Source organism: Juglans microcarpa x Juglans regia, chromosome 4S, assembly GCF_004785595.1.
Source record: "Juglans microcarpa x Juglans regia isolate MS1-56 chromosome 4S, Jm3101_v1.0, whole genome shotgun sequence".
In the NCBI taxonomy this organism is placed as follows: Eukaryota; Viridiplantae; Streptophyta; class Magnoliopsida; order Fagales; family Juglandaceae; genus Juglans; species Juglans microcarpa x Juglans regia.
This window is the reverse complement of record NC_054601.1, coordinates 1,882,278-1,895,923: the sequence shown is the minus strand read 5'-3', so window position 1 is coordinate 1,895,923 and position 13,646 is coordinate 1,882,278. Positions and strand designations below refer to the sequence as shown.

General features: G+C 35.8%; 1 protein-coding gene across 1 annotated transcript; it reads left to right on the top strand.

The window, feature by feature from the left end:
• The first annotated feature begins 4,962 nt into the window (after positions 1 to 4,962).
• Positions 4,963 to 12,913, top strand: LOC121261854 (replication protein A 32 kDa subunit A-like). The gene is made up of 10 exons (XM_041164257.1): positions 4,963 to 5,191; positions 5,659 to 5,769; positions 10,956 to 11,053; positions 11,286 to 11,327; positions 11,416 to 11,493; positions 11,720 to 11,795; positions 12,192 to 12,293; positions 12,378 to 12,460; positions 12,611 to 12,679; positions 12,771 to 12,913. The coding sequence occupies exons 1-10, from the start codon at positions 5,084 to 5,086 to the stop codon at positions 12,853 to 12,855; spliced, it is 852 nt and encodes a 283-aa protein (XP_041020191.1). The 5' UTR covers positions 4,963 to 5,083; the 3' UTR covers positions 12,856 to 12,913.
• Positions 12,914 to 13,646: the final 733 nt, after the last annotated feature.

Genomic DNA, 13,646 nt, shown 5'->3' with positions numbered 1-13,646 from the left:
TTTTTGTATTAATAAATTATTAATAGAGTTACATCTTAAATCATTTCATTATATGAAACATCATCTAGCTCGACTATAGACCTTAAAATCCAAAATGGAAAACAATATTCTTATTTTTTAATGATATTAGATCATGTAGACGATAAAATTTTTAAAAAAATATTCAATAACTTAAAAATATTATTTAGAATCTTTTTAACTGTCAATTTGAGAAGTGTGGGGAGAGGGATAGAAGTGAAAAACAGTTGAAGGAATTTATGGATGTTTTAGGAGAATGTGAGGTTTGAGATTTGGATTTTATTGGTGCTCCTTTTACTTTGAGTAATAGGAAGGAATGGTATGGGTTAATTAGTGAAAGATTAGATTGTTTCCTTGCTAATTCTTTGTGGTGTGTTCTGTTTCCTCATATGAGGGTTCAACGTGGGTGGCAGCTTACTCGGATCATATTCATTTATGGGTGGATACAGATGGAGATTTTATTAGGAAGAAGGGTATAAATTTGTTCAAGTTTGAAGCCATGTGGGTGGGGGAGAGAGAGTGTAATTCTATTATTGAGAGGGCTTGGAGTCAAGTGGGTGGTTCACATTCACTTAGTCAAGTAATGGATTGTATTTCTACATGTAAGGTTGATCTGGGAATGTGGAATAAAAATTATTTTGGTCATGTACAGAAGGAACTTTCTAGTGCGAAGTTAAGGCTGGAGTTGCTTTTAGAAAATGATCCTAGTTGCTTTTTTCTAGATGAGCATAATCAAGCAAGAGATGAGGTTCAAAAGTGGCTTGAGAGGGATGAAATAATGTGAAAACAGAGGTCTCGTGTGATGTGGCTTAGAGAAGGGAATAGTAATTCAACGTAATAGTATTTTGCAGTTACAAGATGATTCTAGAAATTGGGCAAAAGGAACTCAAATGGATGAATTAATTACTAGTTATTTTCATAATTTATTTACTATTGCAGATCAAGTGGAGATGGAGGATGTAATATCAGGGATTGATGCTAGAGTGACTGATGGGATGAATGTGGATTTATTGAAACCTTATGTGGCTGAGGAAGTGGAAATAACACTTAAATAAATGCATCCTTCAAAAGCTCCTGGACTAAATGTGATGTCTCCAGTTTTCTTTCATAAGTACTGGCATGTAATAGGTAAATATGTTACTGATTCAATGCTTTTTGCTTTGAATATTGGAGAATTTCCTAAGAATTTGAATCATATTTTTATCACTTTAATTCTTAAGAAACTATCTCTTTCTAAAGTAGCGGGTTTTAGATCAATTAGTCTTTGTAATGTTATTTACAAGATCTTATCTAAAGTTATTGCAAATAGACTAAAGAAAATTCTTCCTGATGTTATTTCTGAAACTCGGTGTACTTTTGTTCCTGGTAGACAAATTTATGATAATGTGTTAATAGCATATGAGTTGTTACATTTTATTATGAATAAGAGGAATAAAAAGAAAGGTGTATATCTCTTAAACTTGATATGAGTAAGGCATACGACATAGTGGAATAGGTGTTTTTGGAAAGAATGATGGAGGCACTGGATTTTGCTAGAGGACTAATTGGCATTGTGATGCAGTATGTGGAAGCAATTTTTTTTTTCAGTGCTTGTAAATGGCTGTCCAAAAGGTTCTATAATCTCAAATAAAGGACTTAGGCAGAAATATCATTTGCCTCCTTACTTGTTTTTTCTATATACTAAAAGCCTTATTTCTTTATTAAAAAGAACTGTTAGTAGGGAAGTTGTGGAAGGTATTAATATTTGTAGAGGAGCTCATAGAGTAAATCATTTGCTGTTTGCGGATAATAGTGTAATTTTTTGTAAGGCTGATGTGATTACTAATGCAAAGATTCATTATTTACTGAATAAATATGAGAAAACATCAGGGCAATGTATAAATAAAGAAAAGACTTGCATGGTGTTTAGTAGGAATGTTAAGGAGGATTTGAAAATTGAGATTATGCAGTTGTGGGGCAGTAGCTTTACACAATAGTATGAGAAGTTTTTGGTCCTTCCACCTATGGTGGGAGGTCTAAAAAGCAAGTTTTTTCAGGTATAAAACAAAGGTTGTTGTAGAAATTACAAGTGTGGAAGGAAAATTTATTATCGCAAGGGGGAATGGAGGATGTTGGTGGAGAGTTGTATAGATTCAATATCTATACCAACTTATGCGATGAGTTGTTTTTTGTTCCCTAGATCTTTGTTTTATGAATTAGAGATGATGATGGCTAATTTATGTGGAAAAATCAGTCTAAGGGGAATAAAATACATTGGGTTAGTTGGGAGAAGATTTATGTTTCAAAGTTTAGAGGATGGATGGGGTTTAAGGATTTAAGACTGTTTAATTTGGCTCTTCTAGCCAAAAAAAGGTGGAGACTTTTAAGGAATGAGGAGTCTCTTTTACATAGAATTTATAAGGCAAGTACTTTCTTAATAATAGTTTGTTTGAAGCAAAAGTTGGTTTTAAGTCATCTTTTGCTTGTAAGGGGATTTGGGAAGCTGTCAAATATTTAAATAGAGGATGTAGGTGGAGAGTGGGGACTGGTAAGTCTGTTAGAGTTTTTAAAGACCCATGGATTCCATATTGTACTATAAATGATGTACATCAAGAGGTTGATGAAGATTTGAGAGTGCAATCATTAATAGACGAGGAAACTAGGACGTGGAATGTGCAAGTTTTGAGAGCTCTATTCAATCTAAATGTTGCTAAGCAGATTATGAAGTTAAATGTTTTTACAAGTACTGATGATGCTTGGTTTTGGGTACATGAGAAGAGTGATCCTACTTAGTTAAGAGTGCTTACAAATTGTTACAACAGGGTCAAACTCAATCAGTGGGGCAACATTCAAGGGAAATAACTGAAATAGTTTTTTGGAAATGTCTATGGCAGTTGAAGTTACAAAAAAAAATGAAGATTTTCACATGAAAAACTTGCCAAGAGAAGTTGGCAACCTATCATAATTTGAAGAGGAAGCATGTTTTAGAAGATGATTTATGTGTTTTTTGTGCTCAAGATCGAGAAGATGCTGCTCATGCACTTTTTTAATGTTCAAAGGTTAGAAACACTTGGTTGGAATTTTTTCCTCATCTGGGAATTGTGGAAGTTGAACTATCTTTTTTAGATTTGGCTAATTCGGCTTGGGATAGAGGCTTTGAGGAGGCTTTGAACATATTTATATGTATTGCTTGAGGTCTTTGGTATAGAAGGAATAAATTCATTTATTAGCATGTTTCTTTGCAAAATCAAGTAGTGGTTAATTATGCTATTTCTTTACAGTTAGAGCATAAACATTTATAAATTTTTTATGTTTATCATAAGGATATAAACAAAATTGTGTGCTGGAAATCACCTCCTATAGGATTTATGAAGTTGAATGTGGATGAGGCTGCCTTCTTGGGTCAACAATCAACGAGTTAGAGTGATTCTTAGAAATCATAAAGGAGATGTCTTAGTGGCTTGTAGCAAAGTGGAGAGGGAAGTTTCTTTTGCATAATTTATTAAGGCAATGACTTTGTTAAGGGGTCTTCAATTATGTGCACAATGGGAAGTTCCAAAATTATTGTTAGAAACATATTGTTTAATACTTGTTAATGTTTTGAATAATCTATCTGAGTTTCTAACAAATTTTGAATTTCTACTTCAAGAAATTCAAGTCTTGCATGTGAATCGACTGGGTAATATGGCTGCTCATCTGTTGGCAAGACATGCATGAGGGTGTCAATGATATTGAGATGTGGTGGGATTTTGTCCTTCTTTTGTAAGTCAAGTTATTTGGCTCAATAAGATTAATATTTGTATTAACTTTATTTAATTTCAATGAATGATTATCTGGTTATAAAAAAAAAAAAATCACATTAATTCTCCAATTACTTGTTGTTTTTTATTTTTTGAGGAGGCTGAAAATACAAAAGTTAAACCTCCTAACAATTATTGCCTCCCATGTTTAAGGGTAGATAATTGAGCTTCCCAACAACCTGCCACTAAATTCCAGCCAATTTCAATGAGCTCTAAGCTAATGGTCGTATAGTAACTAAATTTTATTTTAAAACTAATTAATATTAGAGTTTTTAAGAATTTTGAGTTTATGTTTTAAGATTTTAGAAATTTATTTTTAAAATAATTTAATTTGATGTGATATATTTGATTGTATAATTGATAGAACTATGACGTGGTGCCGTATGATCGAATTCGAAGCGTGTAAAAACTATTTTTACACTACATTCTAACAAAAAATACACTCTTATAATTTTTGTACATTTACATGCAGCAGGCTAAATAATTTTAAATCTCAGCATAATTACATATTCTTACATTTAAGGAAGCACACCTTGAATCATATCTTCAGAATGCTTTTATTGTATATTATTTGAGTGTAATTTATATCTTTTAAAGTTTTTGTTCGGATCTTAAAATTAAATTAAAATAAATATAAACATACAAAATAAACTAGAAAGCATATTGCAATCGAGTTAAATAGTTGATATTCTAAAAGATTGATGATTACTTTTAATAAGTTAGTAAATATATTAAGGACGGGTTTGGATTTAGAGATAAGATGAGATGATTTTAAATAAAAGATGAAAGTTAAAAAAAATATTGTTAGAATATTATTTTTTAATAATAATATTATTTTGAGATTTGAAAATGTTGAATTGTTTATTATATTTTGTGTAAAAATTTAAAAAAATTGTAATAATAAGATGAGGTGAAACACTTTTCAAATTCAAATGAGACCTAAAAAAAGATATTCAGTCAATAATACAAGAAGTCATGATTTCTCATCTAATATATGTAAATATTACAATCAATATTGTATGGTTTTATTGAAATTTCTCCTCGTATTAGATAATTTGTTGATATTTTATGACAAATTCTAGTGATAAAATAATCTACTAAATAAATCGTATTCCAAGCAGGAAGACACGTAAGTCGTCACCTCCAACGGGCGGGAAAAGTGAAGAAATATTGGCGGGAGACTCTAATAAAGCCCTCGAATTGTTTCTATTATGAGATTATGAGTATTAACCCCTCCCCTCTCCCCGCGTCCCACCTCCCACACATTCTCTCTCGCTCGAGTTTGAATGATGTTCTCCAGTAGCCAGTTCGACGCCGTATCTGCCTTTCCCGGCGGCGGATCCATTCTCTCTCAGCAATCTCAGCCAACTGATTCGCCGTTCTCGTCGGCAAAAGTAAGTCATCTCTCTTAATTTTCCGTTTGGCTGCCCGGAACATGTAATAAAATGATAGAGTGGGTTGAAAAGTAGAAAATCAAATTATAGTCAAGCCAGCTAAATATGACTTTCATTACTTGGGGTAATGAAAACAATAAAATAAGGAAGCGTTTTCGTTTATGTTGTTTTGTACTCTCAGACCAATAGTTCGACGGATTTAGATCCTAGAATGGCCGGAACTCAAGGGATCCAAATCCTAGTTCGATACCAGTATTTTTTTTTTTAATTAAGTCCGTTGGAGGTTTCTGCCTGATTGAGCGTTTGATTTCTGAGAATAAACGAGCTCTCATTTTTCAAATGTTATTTTATATCCAAAAAGTTATTTGGTTTTCAGGAAACTAAAGCATCATGAAACATTAGTCTACATCGTTTTGTTTTCTTGCCAGCCAAACGGGGTTATGTTTTGCTCTATCTTTGTGTTGCAGAGTCGCGAAACTCAGGGCTTGGTTCCAGTGACAGTGAAGCAAATAAGTGAAGCTTCTCAGTATGGCGATGAAAAATCAAATTTTGTAATCAACGGCGTGGACGTTGCAAATGTACTATTCATTTCCCGCTTTCTACCTCTCTCTTTCAATCGAGCACATTTCATTGTTCTGTTTCGTTCCAGAAAAGTGCACTAAGTGAAGTAGTAAACCTTGCTACCGCCAAATTTTGCGTTAAGCGTTTACTTTTTGTCATATGATTTCTCAAATTATGTTTTTGTCTTCCGCAGCTTCTCTCAGCAAGCACATAGAGGGTTTGAGTAATCTACTACGAATTTTGCATGAAAAAGTTTCACTTTCTTCTGTTAACATATCTCTTAGATCTAATTTACGTAGGCTTCATTGTTAAGGAAATCTCTCAAGATACAACTGTCCCTGATTCTCAGGGATAATAATTTGCCAACTGATATGGAAACCTTGACCCCTGTATTTAGGAGAAATCAGTGCAGCGGTCATCCTTGTATCTTGTCCATAATTATAGGCGTTTGATTTGTAGTTTATATTTTTTACACTTACCTTGTATACAGTCTGGCTATATAAATGAGATACTTTACTCTGGATCCATCATCCAGAATTCTTCCAATTCCAGTTTTGTTTATATGGTGTCAGAGCTATAACGTGACCTCTGTCTTTTTTTTCCAAATGGCTTCCACTCCAGTGACTCCTGCCAGTATTCACAGCCTTGTTACCATTAAACTTACCAAAGACAATTATCTATTGTGGAAAGCTCAAATTGAACCTTACTTACGTGGGCAAAGGCTTTTCGGCTTTGTCGATGGTTCCATAATCCAGCCATCCACTCATATAACCAACCCTGCGGCAGAAACGTCTACTACTGCCTCTTAAGAAATTCCCAATCCTAATTACTCTGTCTGGTTTGATCAAGATCAAGTGGTGCTAAGCACACTGGTCTCCTCTTTGTCTGAAAATATTCTAGCTCAAATGGTGGGAATCTCCACCTCCAGAGAAGTGTGGGTCGCCTTGGAGACTATTTTCTCCTCTCATTCCTGTGCTCGTGCCATGCAAACCAGACAATCCCTCTCTGTCATGAAGAAAGGAAATCAATCCATCTTTGATTATTTTTAGAAGATCAATACTCGTGCAGACACTTTAGCCGCTATTGGTGAGCCATTGCTGCCTCATGAATTTCAATCCTATCTACTTGGTGGCCTCGACTCCACCTATGATGCAATTATCATTGCTATCATCACTCGGTCTGACCCAATGAGTGGAGAAGATCTATTCAGCCATCTTCTAAATTTTGAGTTGCGGTTGGAACACCACAACTCTACTCTTGAAGCAACTATTGGATTAGTTAATGCTGCTACACGCTCTGAAGGCTCTTGACCTTGAGGAGGCAAACATTTTTCCCAACATCTATCATATTCTCCACATCAGCAATATTCGACTCATCAACATCCTCCTCAGCAACCTTATCAGCAAAACAATTTTCGGGGACGAGGACGAACTGGACGCGACAAAGGTGGACATGGCCAACAAGACTCCTCTTGACCACTCTGTCAAGTCTGTATTAAAACAGGACATACTGCCATTTAGTGTTACCATTGCTTTGATCAGGCTTATCAAGGAACCCATCCCACCATGGCGGTGTACTTAACTAATCAGCAATCCATTTTTGATGCAAATTGGTATCCTAACATCAGGTCTACCAATCATCTCACTAATGAGTTTTAGAATCTCAATATTCACTCTAAACCTTATATAGGCAGTGACCAGATACAAGTTGGCGATGGGGCAGGTTTAGAAATACAAAACATTGGTTCCTGCAAATTACGTTCTTCTTCACACTCATTTTATTTACTGCACCTTTTACATGTTCCTCACATTCAGAAAAATCTCATTTATGTTAGTCAATTTACTAATGACAATCATGTTTTTAATGAGTTCCACTCTTTTTATTTTTTGATGAAGGACGAAATCAGCGGTAGAATTCTATTGCACGACAAGACTAAGGATGGTCTCTATCCCTTCCCTTTCGATGTCTCTTCTTCTCAACCATAATCCTTTACTTGTCAACGTGTTCCTTTTGAAATGTGGCACTTTCAAATGGGACATTCGTCATACCAAATTGTTTGGCGTCTTGTTTCTTAGTTCTCTCTTCCAGTTTCAACAAATAAAGCTCCTGACATTTGTTCTAGCTGTCAACAGGGAAAATTTCACAGACTTCCATTTCTTGTTTCTACTTCTTTTACCTCTCCTCTTGAACTTATTTTCTCAAATGTTTAGGGTCTATCTCCCGTTATGTCAATTAGTGGAAATAAATTTTATGTGTCTTTCTTTGATCATTACAGCAAATACATTTGGCTTTATCCTATCCCACAGAAATTTGATGTTTACAAAGTGTTTTGTTCATTTCAGAAACTTGTTGAACGACAATTTAATTGTAAAATCAAGTCTATACAAACTGATTGGGGAGGTGAATATCGTTCTTTTCATAACTATTTTGAGGCAACTGGTATCTAACATCGGGTCTCTTGCCCTCACACGTCTCAACAAAAAGGTTCCGTTGAACGGAAACACCGTCATATTGTTGAAACTTGTTTGTTACTTCTCTCTCATAGTTCGGTTCCTTTTTCATTCTGGGATTATGCTTTTTTAATGGCCACATATCTCATTAATAGACTTCTTACAACTCCCCTTAATACAACACCTCTCCAATAATTGTTTGGTCGTGATCCAGATTTTTCACTTATGCGTGTTTTCGGTTGTGCGTGCTACCCCTTTTTCCACCCCTTTAAGCATCATAAGCTTGATTTATGTTTGAAACAATGTGTATTTCTGGGCCTCAGCAACATGCATAGAGGATACAAATGTTTTAATCCATCCACAGGCAAAATTGTTGTGTCTCGACACATGGTCTTTGATGAACACGTATTCCCTTTTTCTTAACAAACACCTAAACCTCCTTAGCCCTATTCATCTCAAGAAGACATGGCTTACTTGCCTTTTCTCGTTAACCACCAGTCGGGCCCTTACACAGAAACTACTCCAACTCTCTTCCCAGATGATGCCACTGTATCTTCTCCTCCTGATCTTTGACTTGCCCTTTGCATCTACAACTCTCTGCTCCTCTCCATCTATAACTCCTACAATTGTCCCTGATCCTTCTGCTCTTGTTGTTGCAATTGAAGCCTCCGCGGCTCGCCTTCACCAAATGAGGACTCGATCTCAGAATCACATTGTCAAGCCAAAATCTTTCACCTATGGTACAGTTCGTTACCCTCTCCCAAAAGCTTTACTCATTACCCTCTCCCAAAAGCTTTACTCACTGTGTGTTCTGTGCCTGAAGTTGCTTCTAGTTATATTGAAGCTAGCAAATAGGTTGAATGGAGGTTTGCAATGGATGATGAGTTCTCTGCTCTGATGAAAAATGGCACCTGGTCGTTGGTTCCTGCTCGTTCCGACATGAATGTTGTTGGCTCTATGTGGGTTTTTAAAACTAAGAAGTTTGACGGGACTCTTGACAAACATAAGGCCCAACTAGTGGCTTAGGGATACCATCAACAACAAGGTATTGACTTTGATGACACCTTCAGCCCGATTGTCAAGCCTCTAACAATCTTATTAGTTCTCAGCATTGTCGTGTCTCACAATTGGGAAATTCATCAGATTGACATCCAAAATGCATTCCTTCACGGGTTGCTAGCTGAAGACGTTTACATGCATCAACCAGTTGGCTACGTAGACTCCAACTTTCCAACTCACGTATGCAAGCTTCATAAAGCTCTTTACGGTATGAAATAGGCACCTTGTGCCTAGTATTCATGATTTAGTGATTATCTTCTTACCTTGGGCTTCATCACTTCAGGCTCAGACACGTTTTTTTTCATCTATACCGTAGACTCGGTTAAGTTGTTTCTACTCGTCTACATGGACGATGTTGTCATCACAGGCTCCAGTTCACAGGCCACCTCTCGCCTTATTCAAAATTTGAGTAGTGAGTTTGCCGTAAAGGACTTAGGCCCCATAAGCTTCTTCTTGGGTATTAAAGCCTCCAAGACCTCTTCTAGTCTTTTCCTCTCCCAAAGACAGTATATTTATAATATTCTCAAGTGCACAAATATGATAGAAGCAAAGCCCGTGTTGTTACCAATGTCATCCTCGCAGCAGCTCTCTCTGTTTGATGGTGCTCCCTGTGTCGATCCTTCACAATATCGCAACGTGGTTGGTGCGCTACAATACTTATCATTGACTCGGCCGAACATCTTCTCTGCAGTCAATAAAGTTTGTCAGTTCATGCACAAACCTACTGAGATTCATTGGTTGGCTGTGAAGCGAATCCTCCACTATCTAAAATTCTCCATCAATTTTAGTCTACAAATTCGACCTGACTCATCCACCCGGCTCTCCATTTATTGTGACGCCGATTGGGCCGGTTGCCCTAATGACCGCCACTCAACATCTGGCTATTGCATCTACTTTGATTCCGACTTGATTTCGTGGAGCTTGAAAAAGTAGTTGATAGTTGCCCGCTCTAGTACGGAAGCAGAATACAGAGTCGTTGCTCATGCAACAACTGAGTCACTTTGGCTTCAGTCCCTATTACGTGAGCTTCATGTTTTAATTTCCTCAAACCGGTTGTTTGGTGTGATAACATAGGGGCAACTTATCTCTCGGCGAATCCCGTTTTCCATATCCGCACTAAACATGTGGAAATTGATTATCACTTCAATCGGGAGAAGGTCCAACAAAAGTCACTTGAAGTCCGTTTCATCTCAAGCTGTGATCAACTAGCTGACGGTCTTATGAAGCCCTTAGTCTCATCCAAATTCTCAATCATGCGAGGCAAACTCAATGTGGTTCTCTCCCCGTTGAGTTTGCAGGGGCGTGATAAGGAAATCTCTCAAGACACAACTGTCCCTGATTCTCAGGGATAATAATTTGCCAACTGATATGGAAACCTTGACCCTTGTATTTAGGAGAAATCAGTGCAACGGTCATCCTTGTATCTTGTCCATAATTATAGGCGTTTGATTTGTAGTTTATATTTTTTACACTTACCTTGTATACAGTCTGTCTATATAAATGAGATACTTTACTCTGGATCCATCATCCAGAATTCTTCCAATTCCAGTTTTGTTTATATTCATAAACGAAATATGAATTGAGATTCGAAAACTTTTTCTTACTTTTTATGGGGACCAGTTTCTGTTGAAGCAGTGCCTGTGTTGTCCATGTTCTCTTTGCTATGGCCAATTCTTAAATCTTGTTGGTTTTAGGTCACGGTGGTTGGGATGGTGTTTGATAAAGCTGGAAGGAACACGGATATTGGTTTCAGTATTGACGATGGAACAGGACGGATTGGATGTAGAAGATGGTAATATCTTCATTTTGACAAGACTACACGAAGTGTGATGCTGTGTTTATGTTTTATCTTGGCTCCTTAGATTTCACATCAGTGCAATATTTGATAGCAGAAACTAAAGGAGCATTTTTTAAAAATGGCTCCTTATATTATTGCCTTTTATTTTTCAGTTGATGCTATTCTTAATTCCAAATCTACTCTACACTGAAAAACAAGTCTTATTCTATATTTAATTATTTTATAGGATGAATGAGAATTTTGACACAATAGAAATGGAGGAAATACTGTAAGTTCTCTGTCTTCTACCGGTTGTTGTAATGAGATGTCATAATGCCAAGAAAGTTTGATTATTTCTATGATTCATAATTTAACAGAGATGGAATGTATGTTCGTGTTAATGGACACTTGAAAAGCTTTAAAGGCGTTAAGCAATTAGTTGCTTTCTCTGTCAGGTATGGCTGGGAAGTATATTTTGTCTACCAATTTCTTTTTGGTTTTTGGTTTTAAGCTTTTGGAGGCAACTTTTGGTACCTTCTACGATGAATTTTCCTCTGTAAGGGATTATTTTTCTCATGACATCGTGGTTCCGTAATTTGAACATGGACCACGACTTGATAGGAGTAGGTAGCTGAGATGCTTTTAAATTTGGTAAATTATGATAATTTTGTTGCCTTTCAGGCCTGTAACAAACTTCGATGAGGTTACCTTCCATTTTATTGACTGCATACATAACTACTTGCAGTCCAAATCACAGGTAATGGTAGTCAATGCTCTATTTCATGCCTGTGGTGGTTGCATTCATCATGTACCTGATCCCTTGCATATGCTACAATTGTTTCGCCCTCTAAGAATGATAGGAATAGCAGCTATTCCCGTAATTTAATACATTATGTGGTTGTGGATGTCATAACGTAATATCCATTCAACTGAAAGTTATTAAAATTATTTAACTGTAGCTTCAAAATTGATATGGAACTCCTATTTGCAAGTTATGCCAAGGGGCTTCAATTTGCGGGCACACCAAAATTAAATTTAGACATTGCTTAATGTTATGGTTTAGAGGTTCATTCATTGTCTTTAGCATAGACTCATGATGTCTATATATTTTAATTTGTCTATTGATGATGTGTGCATTCTGTTTTCGCCGAAGCTGCAAGGAGTTACCCCAACCCAGACGCAGCCAGTGGATACATCTCTCAGTCCTTCAGTGAAGAGTGCATCAAGTGGATATCAGACAGCCCCATCTAGTCAAGTATGATGTGAATGGAAGTTCTCTTTCTTAGGTATCCTCGTTCGGGTCATGTTTGGGATAACATTCTAGTTCTATCTTCTGTAGTTCTCTGGGCAATCCAGCAATATTGATGGGGTCAAGAGCTGTGATCAATTGGTCCTTGATTATTTGCAGCAGCCTGCAAGCATGTGAGTCGTTAAATTATGCCAGATTCTTTTTCAAATCATATTTCTGTTTGCTTACTTTTGCTCATTTTACTAAGATGGCTACTGCAATATGCATCTCACTAATGAGGTTTTTTTTTGGTTTTTGCATCTGCTAATGAATGCATTATGCAGTGGACAGGAAAAGGGGGTACATAGGGATGAACTTTCACGGCAGCTAAAAATTCCTGTGGAGAAGATCATGTAATCAATCTCTCACCCCGTCTCTATATCTTGAACAATTTCACAAGTTTTTCCCCTGATGAATATGTTATTTCCTACTCTTTTATTCCAGGGAATCTATTAGGTCTCTTGAAGAGGAGGGTTTGATATACTCCACCATCGACGAGTTTCACTACAAGTCAACTCAATGTGGTTGATACGCTTTGAGGAATTGCTAGGGTTTGGTGTTAGGAGTTAGGGCCATACATAATGAGTGTCCTTTGCTGTTTGCTGTTTCTTATATTTGGTCTAAAGAGCGTGTAGATAGATATCTAGTTGGATGCTTTTTAATTGAGCAAGACTATTATATAATTGCAACCGAAAACTGTATTAATGCTATTTTCTTAAACTAATGTTTTAAATTTTTTGGGTTTTCTTCCAAGGATCATGCCTCTTTTGGTGATAGAGATGCTATAATTATTCGGGAGAACGATAGTTAAAAAATGAAAAATTTTATTTATTATTTTCTCAATATTCCGACATCAAACAAGTAAATAATGAGAAATAATTTATTTATTTATTTGATGTTACGTTGAAAAATAATTATAAAAATTGTGATAAATAACATTTGCCCGAATTACTGATTTGCAAAAATTTAAAGTTTAACTTCTCGTTTATTTTTGTATATGAGATTAAATGAATTAAATTGAAATTAAAGTTCAAAATTTAAATAAAATATTATTAAAATATATTTTTTTAATATTATTTTTATTTTAAAATTTAAAAAAATTAAATTATTTATTTTATTTTATATAAAAATTTAAAAAAAATTATAATAACTTAATGAGATGGATTTAGAAAAGTTTTCTTGAGTCGATGGGCGCCCATACTCAAACGAGAAACATATATGTGACTCACCCAAATCTCATCCACAAAAAATATACGATCAGATTTTTTTTTTTTTGGGGGGGGGGGGGGGGTTGGAAATGCTTCGAAGAAAACGTCAAAT